At 39.2% G+C, this 21,481-nt stretch overlaps 2 protein-coding genes across 5 annotated transcripts in view; both read right to left on the minus strand.

The window, feature by feature from the left end:
- Positions 1–1,163: 1,163 nt before the first annotated feature.
- On the minus strand, positions 1,164–17,465 carry LOC132881709 (CD59 molecule (CD59 blood group)). Of its 3 annotated transcripts, XM_060914488.1 has the most exons (5): positions 16,102–17,465; positions 9,598–9,752; positions 9,442–9,508; positions 9,205–9,345; positions 1,164–1,505 (listed from the first exon to the last, which is right to left on the minus strand). In XM_060914488.1, the coding sequence occupies exons 3-5, from the start codon at positions 9,494–9,496 to the stop codon at positions 1,312–1,314; spliced, it is 390 nt and encodes a 129-aa protein (XP_060770471.1). In that variant the 5' UTR covers positions 9,497–9,508; positions 9,598–9,752; positions 16,102–17,465; the 3' UTR covers positions 1,164–1,311. The 3 variants fall into 3 exon arrangements, with proteins under 3 accessions (XP_060770471.1, XP_060770472.1, XP_060770470.1); XM_060914489.1 differs by lacking the exon at positions 9,598–9,752; XM_060914487.1 differs by lacking the exon at positions 16,102–17,465 and having other exon boundaries at positions 9,598–9,931.
- Positions 17,466–17,487: 22 nt separating this feature from the next.
- Positions 17,488–21,481, minus strand: part of prdm11 (PR domain containing 11) — a 30,445-nt gene continuing 26,451 nt past the window's right edge. For both annotated transcript variants that reach the window (XM_060914484.1, XM_060914485.1), the window contains one exon: positions 17,488–21,257. In XM_060914484.1, the coding sequence (XP_060770467.1) occupies positions 19,096–21,257 (2,162 nt within the window). In that variant the 3' untranslated portion in view covers positions 17,488–19,095. The remainder of the gene's footprint in view (positions 21,258–21,481) is intronic.

Here is a 21,481-nt window from a genome sequence, read left to right on the forward strand (position 1 = left end):
AAAGGAGTGGCTTCCATCTGCCCACTCTACTGTACCATAAAGGCCTGATTTGTGGAATGCTGCCTGGATGGTTGATATTCTGAAAGGTTCTCCCATCTCCACAAGGATACACTGGAGCTCTGTCAGAGTGACCCTCGGGTTCCTGCTCACCTCCCTGGCCAAGGCCCGTCTTTCCCGATTGCTCAGTTTGGTCAGGTCTAGGAAGAGTCTTGGTGGCTCCAAACTTCTTCCATTTATGAATGATGGTAGCCATTGTGGTCTTTGGGACCTGTAAAGCTGCAGCAATTTTTCTGTACCCTTCTCCAGATCTATGCCTTGACACAATCCTGTTTCTGAGGTCTACAGATAATTCCTTTGACCTCATGGCTTGGAGTTTGCTCTGACATGCACCGTCAACTGTGGGACCTTATATAGGCAGGTGTTGGCCATCCCCAGTCATGTCCAATCAATTGAATTTACCACAGGTGGACTCCAATTAAGTTGTAGAAACATCTTAAACAGTATCAGGGGAAATAAAATGCACCTCAGCTCACTTTGGGTGTCATATCAAAGGGTGTGCACACGTGTACATATATTTAACATTTTGATTTTTAATAAATTAGCACAAATGTCTAAAAACCTGCTTTCACTTTGTCATTATGGGCTAGTTTGTGTAGAATTTTGTGACAAAAAATGAACTCAATCTATTGTAGAACAAGTCTGTAATGTAATAAAACGTGGAGAAGGTGAAAGGGGTGTGCAGACTTTCTGGCTTGACTGTAATATTTATGTAAAATGTTTGGATCAGGTTCTATCAAGAACTATTATATATATATTTTTAAATGAACTACACTTTCAGAAAAAGTGGTGGGTATGTGTCCCGAGTGAAAGTTATGCCTATGTAGCTAACATCTGTTAGCCACTAGCCAGCACTAGCTAAAAAAGATTAAAAGGCAAACAGATACAAGTCTGTCAGAATTGCACAAACCGAGAGTGAACAGACGCAACTTGCCCAATTAACCAGGTTTGAAATGCAAAAATATACAAAACTCAATTAGTTAATCATAGCAGCCGATATTTTTAGACAAGATATTCAGGCCTCAATTTCAGGAAAAGCTTTTAATTGTTATTTCCATCACGATCCAACAATGAGCAAATTCAATTAAAAACATGACAAAACCAGTCATTACTATTCTGAAAATGGGTTTATCGGTATTAAAACATATTAAGATGGTTGTTAATTTAAAGAAGAAGTTAAAATTACCATACACATTCTATTACCATTACTGCATGTAAGAACAGTAAAAAAAATTCTGTGATACAGTGAGAAGATTAACAGCAGCAGCTCCACCACACGCTGAGCAGAGAGATGACCAGGCTGAGGATGGCCGTGTCCCTGTGCCCACTGTTACATAAGTTAGAGTTACAGCAGCGGTACGTAAATCCAGACACCGCTGGAAACATCTGAGACAGCCGGGAGTTGTCGCAGTCCGTGTACCTGATGCACTGCCGGATTGTTTTCCCTCCTGTCACAAAAACAGATGTTGGAAGCACAGTGCTGCAGTTTCTGAACCAGCTCTTTGGTTAAATGTAGTCTAACATCAGAACTGTTTGGCAGGTTTGCAACATTATGAGCTAGCTTGTAACTAGCAAAGCCAATTTGAATGCACATGTTCTTGATTAAAGGTAGTTTACCTATTAGCTAATTAACAGTTATTCCATGAAATCGAGTCGTATATGAGCTGATAGCCAACGAGGCGCTATAAGCCATGTACGACAAGATTGAGTGGAATAACTGATTTATTCTATCCACGTTCATTGGCTTTTGAGAAACAGAGCATTTTTATTTTTTGCAAATTCAATAAATAAAAACTTTATACAAAATGTCCAACAAAATCATTTCCGCTTAGCCGACATGTGACAAATTGCATACATGCGTAATAGGGTGCATCAGTTGCCCCTAAAAATGAAAAGTTCCTCCGATCATGATGCATTTTTGTTTTTATGTTCCTTTTGGTAAGAAAACACACTGGGTGAAATATTTTGACAAAACTCAAAAGTTTAATGGTGGCACCAGGAGCTGAAAGTTATGGAAAAAGCTGCTATTTTATGACTTTTATGACAAAAATTTGATCACTTTTCATGAAACATTATGGCACCTTATAGAGTATACCAAATATCTAAGATACACATTTTTAGTACATATTCTAAATATATTATCAAGCACAGTTTGAGTTTTAGCTGTTCATTGAATCATTGTTCAACTACTTTTAAACAATACAAATGTATTATGAATCACATTAATGCTTCTCAATCCCTTGCAAAGGTTCTTAACATGATCTCTGGGTCACAAGAAATCAATAAATGGAGTCCAACACTGTGATTCAAACCTTACGTGAAAACATAAAAAGTGTTTTTTGGCAAAAAATGAACCTCATGGTGCCACCATTAGACTTTTGAATATGGTCAAAAAATTTTACAGGATGTCTTTATTGGTGAAAAGGAACACCCAAACAAAAATGCATCAGATTTTATGAAAGTGAGGGCAACTGATCCACCCTAATGCGTAATTTTAATGCTTAAAGATGAAGAATGTAAACAAACCGGCAAAATGACAGTAGCAATTTGTGAAAAATGCTATTATAATACTTCTTGGGGAAAAAAAAAAGATATGTTCTTCTCATCAAATACTTTCATTCCATATTTTGTTGCTTTTTTTTTGTATTTTTGGGGTTTTGTTTTCGAGTGGAGTTTTATTTCGTCCTCGGTTGCACCACACAGCGTCCAACCTACCGGTGGTGGATGACGGACGTTAAACCGGATAGTGAGTGAGTGAGAGGTTGGTTCAGCAACACGCGCCGCCATTTTGTTTTTCTCTACTCATGGTATATGAGCTGATATCCTAGTAGTAGAGTAGCCAATCAGAGCACACGATTGCTCATATCCAGTGAATGTGGATAGAATAACATGCAATAGCCTAATATACAGTCTTTTTTTGGGCTATACACTGAAGACATTTGGGATTGAGATCAAAAGGTGAATATGAGATGATAGATCAGGTGTTCAGCTTTCATTTCCTCATATTTACATCTAGATGCATCAAACAACTTATAACACCATTTGTTTAAACACACATTTTTCAAGTGATCAAAAATATTGGAGCATGTGACCTCAGGTGTTTATTGTTGCCCACATGTGCCCCGTTAGATTGATTGTGAAAACTGCTTTTGTTGTTAAAAAGGATAAACCAATATGAAAACAAGAGAGCTGTCTATGGGAGAAAAATAAACCATTCTGACATTGAGAAAAGAGGGGAAAATCCAATACAACAATTTGGAATATCATGAAAGAGATAGAAACCACTAGTGTACCAAGAACCAGACATGGAACAAGTTGCCCAAAGAAAACTACAGCAGTTGATGACAAAAACATTATGAGAGCTATGAAGAAAAACCCCAAAACAACAGTCAGTCAGTGTCATCAGCAACAACCTCCACCAGGCAGGGGTGAAGGTATATCACAATCCACCGTTCTAAAAGAACTTTGAGAGCAGAAATATAAAGGTTATATTACAAGATGCAAACCACTCAGTGGTCTGACTCAATAGACCAGGTTGGAATTCACAAAAAAATACAGAGATGAGCCACAAATGCTCTGGAACCAAGATTAACCTCTACAAAAGAGATGGAAAGGCCAAAGTGTGGAGAAAGAAAGGATCTGCTCATGAGCCAAATGACACAAGCTCATCAGTGAAGCACAGTGGAGGTAGTGTCATGGCTTGGGCTTCCATGGCTGCTTCTGGAACAGGCTTACTAAACGTTATTGATGATGCATCTCATCAGCAGAATTATTTCAGAAATCTACAGGAACATTAAGTCGACCTGTTTACAGAGAAATGCATCCAATCTAAGTGGGGGGAATTTCATCATGAAGCAAGACAAGAACATAAAACACACTGACAGCACAACAAAGGTCTTCATCAAGGGAAAGAGTGGAAGGTTTTAGACTGGACAAGACAATCACCGGACCTAAACCCAGTTGAGCATGCATTTCACCTCCTGAAGAGAAGACTGAGTATATGGAATGTTTTTGGACACCTCCAAAAACAAACAAACAAACAAACAAACAAACAAACAAACAAACAAACTTAAAAGAAGTATCACAATAGAAGAATGCAACAGTTTGGTGATGTTAGTAGGTTGTCAGTAAAATGCAGTTATTTAAAGCAAGGGATATGCAACCAAATATTTAAGAGTTATTCCACGAAATCGAGTCGTACGTAAACTGATAGCCGATGAGGCACGTAGTGCCAAGTCGGCTATAAGCCATGTATGACAAGATTGAGTGGAATAATAACTTTTATTATACCCACATTCACTGGATTTTGAGAAACAGAGCATTTTTATTTTTAAATTTTTTTTTTGCAAATTTGATAAATAAAACTTTACACAAAACGTCCAACAAAAATAATTTCTGCTTAGAATGTAAACAAACCGGCAAAATGACAGCAGCAATTTGTGAAAAATGCGATAATTCTCATCTCATCTCATTATCTGTAGCCGCTTTATCCTTCTACAGGGTCGCAGGCAAGCTGGAGCCTATCCCAGCTGACTACGGGCGAAAGGCGGGGTACACCCTGGACAAGTCACCAGGTCATCACAGGGCTGACAGACACAGACAACCATTCACACTCACATTCACACCTACGCTCAATTTAGAGTCACCAGTTAACCTAACCTGCATGTCTTTGGACTGTGGGGGAAACCGGAGCACCCGGAGGAAACCCACGCGGACACGGGGAGAACATGCAAACTCTGCACAGAAAGGCCCTTGCCGGCCACGGGGCTCGAACCCGGACCTTCTTGCTGTGAGGCGACAGCGCTAACCACTACACCACCGTGCCGCTGCGATAATTCTTGAAAAATAAAAAAGAGATACATTCTTACCATCAAATGCTTTCATTCCATATTTTGTTGCGCTTTTTTTTTTGTATTTTTTAGGGTTTTGTTTTCGAGTAGAGTTTTTACTCCATCCTTGGTTGGTTCAGCAAAATGTGCTGCCATTTTGTTTTTCTCTACTCACGGTATATGAACTGATAGTCTAGGAGTAGAGTAGCCAATCAGAGCACACGACTGCTCATATCCAGTGAATGTGGATAGAATAATAAGCGTTATTTAATTTACCTTAAGACCATCTGTTCCTATACTTTGCCTCACCTAAAAATTGTGTGGTCTACCACCAAAGGGGTGGCATGGCAGTGTAGTGGTTAGCACTGTCGCCTCACAGCAAGAAGGTTCTGGGTTCGAGCCCAGTGGCTGATGGGGCCCTTTCTGTGTGGAGTTTGCATGTTCTCCCCATGTCTGCATGGGTTTCCCTCCGGATGCTCCGGTTTCCCTCACAGTCCAAAGACATGCAGGTTAGGCTAATTGCTGGCTCCAAATTGTCCATAGGTGTGAATGTGTGTGTGAATGGTTGAGAGGAGAAAACCTCTATAATAATCCAGTAGAAGGCAACAGGAAACCACTACTGTAATGTTTCCCAGAGACTCTGATGGCTGAAGCTGTCAGAGCGGCCACATCACTGTAGTGATATGCCAAAATGGATGGATGGACCACCAAAGGTGCCATGTTCCAAGTTGTTTAACACACGTAGATGCAAACATCAGGAAATGAAAGCTGAAATTATGATCTATTTCATCGGTTTGATCTCAAGCCAAATGTCTTCAGTGTATAGCAACAATGAAAGAACTGGCCTTGCCATTCTAATACTTTCACAGTGGGAACTGTACACCCTGGTTGATCCCATCAGCAGCCTTAAATTTGCACAAAGAGGATAAAGTTGTGAAGTTGAGAAGAAGCAGTATATATAAATAAATTTACCAGCTGGGAGGTCCGTATCGTGAAATACCATGACCTTGGTCTTGAAAATACTGACCAAGGCCTCTGGGCCAAGGTCAGTATTCAAGGCCGAGGTCACGGTATTTCACGATATGGACTGACCTTAAGCTGGTAAATAATATTTTTATTTTTTTCTTTAGCAAATTCTAACAGAAAATGAGAACGCCTGAAAGGGAAACCATATTTAGAACAAATCTGCTACAAGCTCGTTTTCGGCTTTCTCCTGAAATGTTTTCTTTTATTTCATCTTCCTCAGGGTAGTAAAACTCGCTTTCGCTGTGAACACTGTCGTTATCGCTATCCATGCTGTAAAATTAATGCTATTATACTGAGAAATGCGAAAATAAATGTTGACAAAAATTGCTACTATGTTTGTTGTTGTTGTGAACAAGCAAGTCGCCAAAGGTCCATAACCGGGGTCCGGATCGTAGGATTCCGGACCACTCACGAGCCAATCAGAGCGCACGATTTGATGAAAACCGGATGGGAAAATAATAAGAGTTTATATTCCACTGTCCAAAGGAAATAAAGGTGGACTTGAGTGCATACCCTTATATCAAAATTATTAAATGTCTTAATGGTTTCGTGTGAGTTAGGCTTCACAGATGTTCCTTTGTCACAAGTAAAAATATTGTTATGAACACCATATATACAATACATTTAGACATTATTAAGAGAAATTAATAGTGAAATAATCAGAGTTCCATTTCTTCAGGATATAAATGTGAACTTCTATTCTGACGGGCTCTGTCTAGGATATTTTGAGCCTCTGAGGAATTTCTTCCTTTGTTATTTTCCACCCACTCTTTTTCCCTGATCACATTGACTCCTAACCGCTCGCAGCAGACTGCTTTACACTTGGCCTATTTCAACATTTCATGAAATAAATATAACAATTATGTAAACACATGCAGACACTTATAAGTCATTAGACGCCTTAATAAGGAAAAGTCAAATCTACTAGAAGATATCAGGCTCTCGGCTGACACCCTTAAAGAAAAATCCAGCCTGAAAGACAATAAAAATGATTTCAATGACGTATACGTGATGCGCTTAGTGATTTTGGTGTTGATTTGTCGGTTGGTGCTGTAGTGTGTCTGTTCCAATGAGAATGGCCGTCTGCTGTTTTATGGAATCAATTTTGTGCCAAAATGTTCATACAATACTTTTGAAATATCAAACAAAAACGATAAATCAAAATACAAAAAAAAAAAGTCAATTTTTTTTAGACTGGCAAACAAATTATTCATGTAATCGTGCAAAATATCAGTCTATTACTCTTCAGAAACCTTTTATTTTTGTTCCGCGTCTTTCTCAGTTTTGTTTGGCGTAATTTATTTTGGTTGCGATTCCAGCTTTCTCGTTTGTGCTCCCTGACTTTTTGCTTGCAGTTTTGGCACAAACTTCACATGTGGGCGGGCTGTCCAGGAATGCATTCCCATTGGCTAACTTGTGTTTGACTGACAGCTACGCTCAGCCATTCCCCCGGAGGCTGTTGCGGTCACTGTTTGATGAGTGACCGATCCATTGACGGTAAACAAGGCTCGAGTGGACTTCAGTGGCGACTATGATATTGAATTAATTCAACAAAGTGTAAATTCAATATCATAGTCACCACTGAAGTCCACTCGAGCCTTGTTTACCGGCAATGGATCGGTCACTCGTCAAACAGTCCGCCAAAATCCGAGTAGGGAATGGCTGAGCGTAGCTGTCAGTCAAACACAAGTTAGCCAATGGGAATGCATTCCTGGACAGCCCGCCCACACGTGAAGTTTGTGCCAAAACTGCAAGCAAAAAGTCAGGGAGCGCAAACGAGAAAGCTGGAATCGCAACCCAAATAAATTACGCCAAACAAAACTGAGAAAGACGCGGAACAAAAATAAAAGGTTTCTGAAGAGTAATAGACTGATATTTTGCACGATTACATGAATAATTTGTTTGCCAGTCTAAAAAAATTGACTTTTTTTTGTTTTTTTGTATTTTGACTTGTCGTTTTTGTTTGATATTTCAAAAATATTGTATGAACACTTTGGCACAAAATTGATTCCATACTGTTTTAGCACAATTACAATGGCATTTCACAAGAGCTGATTTTCTTACTCACCAATTTCCAGAGACGTTCAACGTCATATTAACGAGAAACCCAACAGGTAGGGATGGACAACAATAGTTGGACTCCAACTCCCAAAAGCAATGCAGCTAAATGAAACAGTTGTGCATGATGATGTTCTAAGAGAGCAGTATTAGCATAAAAGTTGACGCTTTGGAACCATCTGTGTCTGAGCAGAGTTTAAAGGATTAAAGTGCTGCTGAATGTGCAGACTCTTTAACTAGAAGATGAAGGAAAGGCTAAAATCACTCACTGGCACCAGTATTAGTGAATAATCAAAAAACAAACAACAACAACAGTGTGGGTAAGTTAAGACACCATTACCCAGAAGTTGAAACTAAAAAAGTAAACTCAGAATCTAATCAACAAATCAATCTTTTGCAACGCTGAAGGTCACAAACATCGATCATGAAGTCTTTCAGGGTGGATTTTTCCTTCAATATGAAAGCACCATTTACCAAAATGAATTCACCAACAAGTCAAGACAGATGCAAACATTTGCACACAAATTTAGCAGGCTAACTCACAGGTTCCCAAACCTGGTCCCAGAATACCCCCCTTTCTTGCATATTTTAGACTCTCGACAGCAGTGGAAAGTTTTAAAGAGAAACAGTGCATCAGTGTATTTAAAGTCACTGTGCATGAAATCACTAAACATTTTAGAGTTCAACTTGGAAACCTCATGGACAGAGCTGTTTTGGCTCTAATGTCCCATGTAGTGAGTGAATGTCGCTTTCAGATCTTCTGGATGTTCATAAGATACGCAGTAGGTGTGTGAACAATGCCGTAACAAGTCGTGCATCACGTATAAACCAGGCTACTTTGCTTCACGTGTAGCCATGTCACACCACCCTGACACGGATTATTTTCCTGTAACATGACACTTCACACTGGACTGGTAAATCAGTTCAAGGAATACTCCTTTGGTTTTTAGTCACATATTTTACACAGACTGTATGTATGTATGTACGTACAGTATGTTACTAACTTAATAAGGTGTTCAAATATTACGCCAGTACTAAAACTATGGAATAAAAAAAACAACAACAACAAATGTATTGTGGTTAAGGCTTTGGATGACAGAAAATTCATAATGTCCACATGGGATCATTTGCGAATCCCTGCTCTAGGTTGAGGTCTTTTGTATTGTGTTGGAGCACATTAATAAGTTAGGGTGTAGGTTCTAAGTTACTAGGCATTCACACTTTTCACCCCCACCTTTCTCATGCAGAGACAAGCACGAGTCTTCATAAGTGCACTCCTGGATATTTCCACACCAGCCACCATAGTAATCCGAGCACTTATAGCAGCGCAGAGACGCGCCTAATGAGGAGTAGTGCATCCCATAATGCTTATTGCCTGTTTCCAAGAGAAACACACCGACACGCACACACCTGGGGGTCATACACAATGCAGCAAGAAAGCAGTGAATAACCAAAGTGTCAGTAAACTTACAGACACCGATGGCCAACGAAGAGATTACCACGAAAAGTCCAAATGAGTATTTCATCTCGCTTTAATGCTGATCAGAAAGAGGAAACAAACAAACAAAACGCAACAAGTCATTAGACACAGTTCAACATTCAGTAAAACCAATAATAAGCTACTCACCAGTGTTTACAGTGTCTGCTGATGTTTTTAGGCGAGAGGAGTTAAAAGTCCACTGCACACACAGCCCATTCAGGACAGAGATTTCTCATGCCATCTCTCCTCTGCTCTCGCCCAGTCTCACCCCTGCTGCGCCGCATGAATGATGTCATTGATTGCTGTTATAGACACCCTGGGTTGACCCAGGCCACACCACTCATGGCAAATAATAGCTTACTGATGACACAACTTTGTCCAAATAATAATAATAATAATAATAATAAATTTCTGCATAATTGTTTCAGTAGGGGGAAAAAACATTTTGCATTTCCCAACAAAAAATTTAAAACGTTACAGAAAAATATTTGCATGTCAATAAAGGAAGCAACATGTGACATAACAGACCCCTTTTAAGAAAAAAGAAGAAAAAAAACATAATGAAAGCTGCTTTGAGTTTTGTATGACAACTCGGACAAAATGAAGCAAGTGTGACAAAGTCTAAAGAAGAACTGTGGCAGATTCTCCAAGATGATGAAGAAAAACAAAACAAAAACCTTACCAGCTAATTTCCTGAACAAATTATACCCGAAACTAATGATTATATATATATATATATATATATATATATATATATATATATATATATATTTTTTTTTTAAAGCAAAGGGTTGTTGCATTAAATATTCACTTTTTTTTTTTTTTAAAGTGTATTACAATTTACTGCTCATCTCATCATCTCTGGCCGCTTTATCCTGTTCTACAGGGTCGCAGGCAAGCTGGAGCCTATCCCACATTCACACTCACACCTACGGTCAATTTAGAGTCACCAGTTAACCTAACCTGCATGTCTTTGGACTGTGGGGGAAACCGGAGCACCCGGAGGAAACCCACGCAGACACGGGAAGAACATGCAAACTCCACACAGAAAGGCCCTCGCCGGCCACGGGGCTCGAACCCAGACCTTCTTGCTGTGAGGCGACAGCGCTAACCACTACACCACCGTACCACCCCTCACAATTTACTGCTCTTGATGGTATTTTTTTTAAGTAGACATTTTTAAATTTCATTATTTTTAAGGTATCGTTGCTTTACAGCATTGCTTTGCATGCGCCTAAAACCTTTACACAGTCGATACAGTACCAGTCAAAAGTTTGGATACCCCCACTCATTCATAGGTTTTTCTGTATTTTGACCATTTTCTACATTGTAGAACACTACTGAAGACATCGAAACTATGAAATAACATATGAAACATATATGGAATTATGTGGTAAGCAAGCGTTAAAAAAAAAAAGTTTCATATTTTAGATTCTTCAAAGTATCCAGCAGTTACCTTGATGACGTTTCGCACACTACTGGCATCAAATTAACCAGCTTCATGAAGTCCGGTGGATATAAAAAAAAAAAAAAAAAAAAAAAAAAAAAAAAAAGTGTACACACCCTGTTAAAATGATAGGCTTTTCTGATTAAAAAAAAAAAACTACCACGATAAATAATTTCAAAACTTTTCCCACCTTTAAATGTCACCTATAACCTGTACAATTAAATTGAAAAACAAACAAATCTGTTCGGGGGAAAAACAAAAAATAAAAAATGTACAATAAGCTGGTTGCATAAGTGTGCACACCCTTAAACTAATACTTTGTTAAAGCACCTTTTGATTTAATTACAGCATTCAGGCTTTTTGGGTTCACACCAGCCATCAGTTAAAATGACTCTGATTAACCCCAAATAAAGTTCAGACATTTACTCAGTTGCCTCCTCCAGCAAAAGCCAGCGTTCACAGAGAGCTTACAAAGCATCAAAGAGATCTCATTGTTGAAAGGTATCAGTCAGGAGAAGGGGACAAAAACATTTCCACGGCATTAGATACACCATGGAGCACAGTGAAGACAGTCATCAAGAAGTGGAGAAAATATGGGACAACAGTGACATTACTGAGAACTGGGCGTCCCTCCAAAATGGATGAAAAGACGACGAAAACTGGTCAGGGAGGCTGCCGAGAGGCCTACAGCAACGCTGAAGGAGCTGCAGGAATTTCTGGCAAGTACTGGTTGTGTACGACATGTGACAATCTCCCATATTCTCCATAAGTCGGGACTATGAGGTAGGGTTGCAAGATGGAAACCTTTTCTTACAAAGAAAAACATCCAGGCCCAGCTAAAGTTTGCAAAAAAATACATCAACTCTCCCAAAAGCATGTGGGGAAAATGTGTTCTGGTCTGATGAAACCAAGGTTGAACTTTTTGGCCACAATTCCAAAAGGTATGTTTGGTGCAAAAACAACACTGCACATCACCAAAAGAACACCATACCTACGGTGAAGCATGGTGGTGGCAGCATCATGTTTTGGGGTTGTTTTTCTTCAGCTGGAACAGGGGCTTTAGTCAAGCTGGAGGGAATTATGAACAGTTCTAAATAGCAGTCAGTTTTGGCCCAAAACCTTCAGGTGTCTGCTAGAAAGCTGAAGATGAATGTCATCTTTCAGCACGACAATGACCCCAAAACAGTTTTGGAACGGCCCAGCCAGAGCCCAGACCTAAATCCAATTGAAAATCTGTGGGGTGACCTGAAGAGGGCTGTGCACAAGAGATGCTCTCGCAATCTGATAGATTTGGAGCGCTTTTGCAAGGAAGAGTGGGCAAATATTGCCAAGTCTAGACCCAAAAAGACTGAATACTGTAATTAAATCAAAAGGTGCTTCAACAAAGTATTAGTTTTAAGGGTGTGCACACTTATGCAACCAGCTTATTGTACATTTATTTATTTTCCCCTCTAACAGATTTGTTTGTTTTTCAATTGAATTGTACAGGTTATAGGCCACATTAAAGGTGAGAAAAGTTTTATCGTGGTCTCTTTTATTTTTTAATTTTTTTACATCAGAAAAATCTATCGTTTTAATGGTGTGTGTACACTTTTTATATCCACTGTAGTCACCTGGAATGCTTTTCAGTTAACAGGTGCCTCGTCAAAAGTTAATTAGTGCAATTTCTTGCCTTCTTAATGTGTTTGAGATCAACAGTATATAGTAAATAATAAAAACACAGTAAATAGCCCTATTCCACAACTGTAGTAATCCGTATCAAAAACTGCTCAACTAAGTAAAGAGAAACAACATTCATCATTACTTTAAGACATGAAGCGTCTTTTAATTAATAAAAATAAAGAAAAACCATTGAATTAGAAGGTGTGTCCAAATTTTTGCCTGGTACTATAGATGGATTGATGGAGACTCTAAATTTTTTTTGTAAGTCAATTAATCATTTTAGAGAACCAACAAAAGAGGAAGGGTAACTGGTTATAGACCATGTTATGCAGCAAAATCCCAAGCACTTCTTCAACACACGATGAAAGTAAAGTTTACACTGTTGAATGAACATTCCTAAAATTAAGTATTAACCCACTCATATTGTGCTTAATGTGTGACTATACAACGGGACACTACTTCATGATGAATCATTGTCTAATCACATTGTGGACTACCTTTAACATGCCCTCTCATTCATAGTACTATAATTATATTAGTATAAATACGGAGGTGATTATAGAAAATCATGTGCGCTGATTGGTTGAGAGATTCAGACTATTTCTCAAGAATCACCTCAAGCGACTCGGCAAAATGGCGGCTAATCGTGTCATCACTGTAAGCGAGGAAGAATTACAAATGATGAAAGAAAATGCTGTTCCTGAAAGCACTGAAGATGCTGCGAAGTTTGGTCTAAAACTATTCAAAGGGAAGGTGGAACTGTGATTTATTTTATCGATTTCAAAACAAAGTATTTTATGTGACTTGGCACTGATAAGTGACAAGTCTGCACGCATTACATTTGCATACCACTTTTGAAGTTTGAAATAGATGATTTTTAACGTAATTTTTAAAAAATAAAATCACCTGTGTATTTATCTCATCTCATTATCTCTAGCCGCTTTATCCTGTTCTACAGGGTCGCAGGCAAGCTGGAGCCTATCCCAGCTGACTACAGGCGAAGGGCGGGGTACACCCTGGACAAGTCGCCAGGTCATCACAGGGCTGACACATAGACACAGACAACCATTCACACTCACATTCACACCTACGGTCAATTTAGAGTCACCAGTTAACCTAACCTGCATGTCTTTGGACTGTGGGGGAAACCGGAGCACCCGGAGGAAACCCACGCGGACACGGGGAGAACATGCAAACTCCACACAGAAAGGCCCTCACCGGCCACGGGGCTTGAACCCGGACCTTCTTGCTGTGAGGCGACAGCGCTAACCACTACACCACCGTACCACCCCTGTGTATTTATACTAAAAGAATTATCTGCCTCAGGGTCAGTGAATACTTTTAGAAGAAGAAGCAGCCTTTATTTGTCACATGCACTCTCAAGCACAGTGAAATTCATCCTCTGCATTTAACCCATCTGAAGCAGTGAACACACACAAGCGAGCAGTAGGCAGCTATGCTACAGTGCCTGGGGAGCAGTTGGGTGTTCGGTGCCTTGCTCAAGGGCACTTCAGCCCATGGCCATCCCATGTTAACCTAACCTGCATGTCTTTGGACTGTGGGGGAAACCGGAGCATCCGGGGGAAACCCATGCGGACATGGGGAGAACATGCAAACTCTGCACAGAAAGGCCCCGTCGGCCACGGGGCTCGAACCCGGAACCTTCTTGCTGTGAGGCGACAGCGCTAACCACTACACCACCGTGCCGCCCCTTGACTTCATCTCTGTTATTATTCACCGATATTCACTTCGCCTTCGGTGAATAATTGTTAATTAAATGAATAAGGTTAGACAAGTATAAGTACAATCAGGTATCAACGAACAACATTCCACATTTGTTTCCAAACAACATTTGTGGTGTAAAATCTGGTCATGCTTTCTGTGTTGAACATCACGGCACGGCACACTGTATTAAGAGTCGCAGGAAAGGCAATCTTCATTCAGGTCTTGCTGGATGATCATCTCCATAAATTCAGCTCTGGTTTATTTTCCAGGAAAACAAGACACGGGCAGATTATTTCGTTCCCTATCGGTCTCAGTGTGGGTACGACACAATGGTGTCAGGCAGATCTAAAATGGTATTACACAGTTAGGAATTTACAGCTTCTTGGAACTGACACTTGAGTGCTGAAAAATAACTGGCATCTTTCACAAGCAAACGAGAGCAACTCGTTATGGAGAATAATAAATAAATAAATAAGCATGGAGTTATCTTGTGCTGCAGCTGGGAAGATAATAAGAGCACTGTGTCAGACTTTCCATAGGCTTTCTGCCACAGACATTCACATGTTTTTCCCCTCAACCGAACTGTTTGGGTTCCTTAGAACGATTGTATGACTATAAACTGCTGTCTGTATATCCTCACTGTTCAACTGAGAGCGCATTTGTTTCACTGAACTGCCCCATCTTCTGTAAAGTCCACAGTGTTAATTACATTACTTGCAACGTGAACACAGTATTAAAAATGTATTTTCATTTCTTCCATTTATTTTGCCTCAGAACTCATGCAAAGCTTCATGAAAAGTTTGACTAATTTTAACTTGAAATAAGTTACATGGAACCCACAGATTTTTTTTTTTGCACTAATCATAATCTAACTCTTCGCATATTAGGATTATTTTTAAAACACATACAATTTTATTCTATCCACATTCACTGGATATGAGCACTCGCGTGCTCTGATTGGCTACTCTACTACTAGGATATCAGCACATATAGATGACTTGCAACCACGTGATCAAAATGTGCTAGGTCATGAGCGTCCGCCATGATGGTGGATGTACAAAGCAACTAGGACGGCAGCCGCTGAAAGTGTGTCTGTAAACAATGCTGAAGTTTCTCAGTATTGGCACGTTTTGAACGGTCCAGCGAAGATTCGATACAAAGAGAAGATAGAGATGTGCGGGTTTTGACTCATTATTTACAAAAGTCAGACTTTTCTGAAGATAAGACACCTTCTACCGACCATCGAGTACCCAGATATCGCGTTGTCTGGTTTCGCTGCTGAGTTTTTCCTTGCCACTGTCGCCACAGGCTTGCTCATTGGGGATAGATTAGGGATAAAATTAGCTCATGTTTAAAGTCATTCAAATTCTGTAAAGCTGCTTTGGGACAATGTCTATTGTTAAAAGCGCTATACAAATAAACTTGACTTGACAGTAATTTTGAATTTTAGTTTGAGATTCATTTCAAATCCTGCAGATTTGCTATAGCGGTTCGAATTTCAGAAAAGTTTCTGATAAGCTTTACTTAAAAAGGAAGGAAAAAAGGCATCACTGGTTGATCTCTACAGGTGAATCAGTCTGTCATGGTGGACAATCAGAATTAATCGTGGACAAAAAATAGTTGTGTAGAAATTCATTCCAAACACTGAAGGAAATTGTGGTAAAATGAACTGGAAATATTTCTCTTGTATTATTGCTTTCCTCAGTTCTCACAAGCTTCTTAAAACATGTTTGAAGTATTTCTTATAAGCTGAAATAAATATACGTTTTTCTACAAACACTTCTGGAGAAGTAGCAGGTTTGTTCAGAAAAATCTACCTTTTCAGTGTTTTCCTTCACTCGCAAACATCACTTGCACAAATGAGAACTGCGCTGATCTACATGGCTGATATGGAGAACAATGACATGTCTTTTGTCTCAATGCCAGGGATCCGTCTGCAGCTCGAGAGCTGGGAACAGATGAACAAAGAACATTTCATCGCTGTCTCTTTCATGGCAAGCAAGTCCAACACAGCCAAAGAACACATCTAAAATACAAAACAGCTTTATTAAACCATTATATGTGGAATTATATATTAATAAGCTTGCATTTTGAGTGGACAGTATATATATATATATATATATATATATATATATGCGCAATTCACTCCTTAAGTTCACATATACTTTATAGTTATGTATTTCCAGTGTTACAATGTATTCATGCAAAATCCCAAGTCTGTGATGTATAGAGTTGTGTAGAGGTTTATATCTGATAACACAACTTGGTTGACTTTATAAAAATTAAAAAACAAACAAACAAACAAACAAAAAACCCCACCCCAAAATGCATCATTCACACCAAAATATCGGAATATGAATATCTAAAATCAGAAAGGCTTTGTTCCTTTTTGCTGATTCAAACAAAACATTAACAGCATAGGGTAGGGTATCGATATAAAATATCACAAATACTTTAAAATATGTAAATCATCTCAATGTTTTCTAGACTTTATGATCTTTAAAGAAAAGGAGAAATACAATAGCTTCAACAAACATTCTGGTGATTACGGGAGAAGCAAATGTGTGTCTTTGTGCTAAAAAGAAAAGAAAGGAGAGAGAGAGAGAGAGCGCAAGAGAGAGAAGGTAAATCCTCATCCAAAGATCCCAATCATTCTCCAAACAAGGAAGACGTGTGCAGTGATGGCTGTACCAGACCACCACAAAGAAAAAACCCACACTTAAATTTAAAAAAAAAAAAAAACAAACAAACAAAAAAAAACCCACAATGTTACATTTGGTTGAATAATACAGCTAGGTACCAAAATTATCCATTTCACGGCACATCTGAGGTAACAGTCTGTACATTCATGAACAAAGAAACAATGAAAACAATAAGAAAAAAACCCCACTACTATATTACTAGACAGAAAACCATTACACCATTAAACTGGACCTTAACTAGAACTAAAATCAAGGAATGCTATGGCATGAAAATATTTATGATTAACAAAAATCAAATCATTAACATGAAAAACATACGTACTGAATACACACTATTGGAAGTATAAAGGTTTATCAGAAAACGTCTTGAATATTTGTTTCTGGAAAAAGATTTTAAACACCACAGATTATTTTTGCAGTAAATCTTTTTGCACACAGTATGTAATCTGCATAAATAATAATCAAACTACGAGAGAAAAAAAAAAAAAAAGTGTGAAATTTGTCTGAAGCTATTAATAATAAAACATGCCAGGATTTATAGGTCTGTAAAATGCCAATATTACAAAATAACGAGACATTTATCAATACTTGCATACAAATTCTTGTTAAAAAAAAATAATCTAGCTGTGCAGATAACATGCAATATTACTGTATCAAATTTGTCACAAGACAAATTTCAACAACATATACTGCATAAGGCCATATTCTCCATTTATGTGCCCTTTAAAATGCGATATATCAGAGAACACAAACACGAATGCAAAAAAACATGATACGATTCTCATAGCATACTCAGGATTTCAGTAGAAACTTTGGCAATAATGGTTAAGATTTTTTTTTTTTAAGCAGCATCGCAAATTCTGTTCATTTATTTTTGTCTAGATAAACGCTAAACAATTCACCTGTGATCAATAATAATAATAATAATAATAATAATAATAATAAAACAACTAAACATTATCATGTTTAAGTTCTAAATCCATAGTATTCCTTACTGGAGCATAAAAGTGTCCAAATGCTTAGGTATTCGGAAACTGACAATAAGTGTATGATCATACATTGCACATGTTAACAATAATATAGTGGTAAATCTACAAAAGAAGCACACTGTAAAATTATATATGGCAAAACATGAGTGCTAAGGTACTCGAGCACAATACCATGTTTTCAGACTCTTTGTTCTTGCGTTATTAAAAATCCGTAAGAGCTTTGTTTGTTTGGATGTTGAAATGTCTCAGATGATAGCTCAGTGACAGAAGGTATACAGTCTAAAACGGAGGAGGAAGAAGAAGAAGAAAGAACATGACAAGAACAGCATATTCAGAATAAACCATGAATATAAGGCAGGAGCATCTTGTATATTGCATTCCAAACTGCTTGACGATTGGCAATAAACTACGTCATGCAGGGCTACAATTTCGTAATGCATTATGACCCAATTTTAAAAAGTCTTTTAAGGGTTCTCTGAAGCAAAAAAAAAAAATCACTTTTAATCAAAATAAATGCTATTACCTTTTGAACAATCAGTCAGTTTCGGTTAAAAGAGAACGCTTAGTAGCAATAAAGGTTGCAAAATCTCTTTCTACTTTAAATGGATGATTAACAGCATTTAAACATGGCATAATTAAAAGCTTACACGATTCTCATATGATGAATAAAGTGAAACGTCAAACCAGGTTCTCAGCTGCACAAACAAATCAGGCATAACTGTGCATTTTCAAGCAAATATTGGACAAGTTAATAAGTGAAACGACGACCAAAAAAAAAAAAACTCCCACAAAACTGAATATCCGTTTTTACAGATTTCAGCTACTCAATTCATTCAACCTAATAGTAAGTGCTTTCTTTTTCTTTGGAACATCAAATCACAGAAAATAATTACACATTCCAGAATAGGTTTAAGTGTGTAAGTGCCAAAGCCCTGCAAAGGCATTCATACCATTATTTTTTTTTTTAGAAATGAATTGTATGAATAAGGATTGCTGACCAGGCCATTGTAGCAGCAGAGCCAATGTCATTCATATTGGCCAATCACATAACAGCCCCCGGTCAGTTCACGCCCACTGAGATGGCTTTTTGGAATATTATTGGCTAAAACGCAGGTTCTAATCAAATCCCAGGATAAAATTCTGAATTCACATCCATAGAGTGCAACACAGGTTTTTGTTCAGTGTTGGACAGTCTGCTCAACACTTCTGCAGAAAGTGTGTAACTGTTCCCCGACTTCTCCTCAAACCAGCTGTCTAGAGGCCTCTTGCCATCAAAGTTGGCAATAGGTGGCCCATTAACAGCCAACGTGAGCAGGTCATTCATCTGTTCCAGAGTCAGTCTGGAGTGGTTATTCCTTCTTACTTTGTGTAAAGACTCTCGTCCTTTGTCACAGCAGAGAGTTGACGTTGGCAAGACCCTCACCAACTGCAGGATTTGGTTGAGCAAAGGAAAGCGCTGCTTATATTTGCAGACATGAGTCATTACTTCCTTAAAGCCATTCATGCTAAAGTAGTCGGCTTTGAGATCCCTCCATTCTCTTATCAGGCTTGCACGTAAATCCAACCTGTCATGCGACAGCTCACGTCCTGATACGGGAATCGTCTCCAGATGCTCAATGATGAGGAGGATCTCTTCCTCTCCATAGGTTTGGAGATCATCCCTACTGTGTGGCCATGAGGACAAGTCAAGCACCTTGCAAGCATGTACAACAGAATGGCTGTGCTGATCAATGCGCTGGGCAAGAATTCCCTGGGTCTTTTGGCAGATTTTCTCCCGGATGGACTGGAACTTCGATTCGGCCACCCGCAGGTTCTTGAGGTCCACTCCGTTGAAGCTCTCACGAAAGTTGTCCTCAAACTCTTGCAGGTACTCTCCTGGAGAATCAACTAGCTGACCAATCTCATGAATGGCTTCCACAATCTTGGCATCTACTTGAGAAACCAGTAGATAATCTCCCTGAAAGTTGAAGGCAAGGCGTGACAGAATGGCAATGATATCCAAAAGGAAATAGATAAGCTTCACAGACTGGTAATCCATAAGGAACTGCAGAAGAGAAAGAGCAATGGCGGCTGCATCTGCCCTCTGGGTCTGACCACTGATGCTTTTCAGGTGGGTCACCACTTCGAGATAGTCCTTGATGAGAGCATTTAGGACATTCGGCTCACCAATGATCCACCGAACTGCTCGTATATCCCCAAGAAACTCTGTCTCCTCAGAAAGAGTAGGTGCCGTTGACCTCAGTTCAGTCATCATACGAGGTGAGTATCGATAGAAGCTCAACAATTGCTTTAAGTTGTTCTCCAAGTCATCTAAACACGAGAGCTCCTTCCCACAGATGGAATCCAGGATCTCTAGATGGGGACGATGAATCATTACTGGTAGGCACAATACAAATGGAAAAATCTTCCGTATGGCTACATAGAGGTTTGCCCGAAGGCTAGAAGAGATGTTGGAACCATCTATTCCCAAGCCAACCACGAGCATGTCCTGTAACCGTAGACCTAGGACACCAAAGGCACGGTCAACAGCTTGAAGGTATCCATCGACACTACTACCACTCAGTCTCTGTAAGGAGACAAATTCAGTGGCAGGCGGGCCCTCTGTAGTGATGAACTGCACGTAAACCGCAACCGTGTCTGCTAGCAAATCATCATTCTGGCCATCCATGATTACACCAAGGAAAGGTGAGAGACGGATCTTCTCTACCAAGTCCTCTTTAAATGCTCGGGCAATGTGGTGAATAAGAATCTGGCAGTCACTCTCGTTCATGTACTGATCAACTATCTTAAGTTCACACTTTTTTAACAGCTCCGCTAAGGGCCGGATATCAGAATATGGCCGTCCTTCAACCGCAAGATGGTAAGCGGCATTGAACAGCGTCATCATGTTCCGACACATCTCTTCGGTTTTCTCGGGATGCATGCGTAGCTTGTACAACTGCAGACATTTCTTGTGGAGATTGCTCTGGCTATGAAGCTTAATGGTGTGGATTTTGAACTGCTTGGAGCCGATGATGAAAGCAGACGTCCTTGATGACTGTACGGTATACTGCCGGCACACGTGGCACCACATCTCGTTCAGCGTCGGAGAATAACGCAAGAACCAGAATTTCTTGAGCCACTCTTGTTTAAAGCGTCGGATTCTCCGACCTGGGCTAACAGACAGTTTTGAGGAGTCGTCGGTGGCTATAATCATGTCAGCAGTTATGGATTCATCTGCAGAGTCAACGTCCTGGTCATCCTCTTCCATACCAGCTGGAATGGGTGTCATAGCCTCTACCGCTGCAAGAGAACAGAATTCAGAAATATGATTTCACACACACACTTTGGTAACATTAGATTAGTTTGTTTTAATGGTATTCCTATGACAAATCTCTCAGAAATAGGGAATCTGACATAACATCAATAACACGCACATGATGTCTTACAGCAAAAACTTGCACAGCAGCCTAGTTTGTGAGTGTTTAAACTAACTTAACATTGAGAACCATCCAATGTCAAATGCA

The sequence above is a fragment of the Neoarius graeffei genome, chromosome 2 (assembly GCF_027579695.1).
Source record: "Neoarius graeffei isolate fNeoGra1 chromosome 2, fNeoGra1.pri, whole genome shotgun sequence".
In the NCBI taxonomy this organism is placed as follows: Eukaryota; Metazoa; Chordata; class Actinopteri; order Siluriformes; family Ariidae; genus Neoarius; species Neoarius graeffei.

Coding starts and splice junctions, on each gene's coding strand:
- LOC132881709 (XM_060914489.1), bottom strand. CDS start 9,496: ATGAAATACTCATTTGGACTTTTCGTGGTAATCTCTTCGTTGGCCATC. Junction 9,346..9,441: donor TTCGTTGGCCATCGGTGTCT/GTAAGTTTACTG, acceptor TCTTGGAAACAG/GCAATAAGCATTATGGGATG. Junction 1,506..9,204: donor CTTGTCTCTGCATGAGAAAG/GTGGGGGTGAAA, acceptor TTTTTGTGACAG/GAGGGAAAACAATCCGGCAG.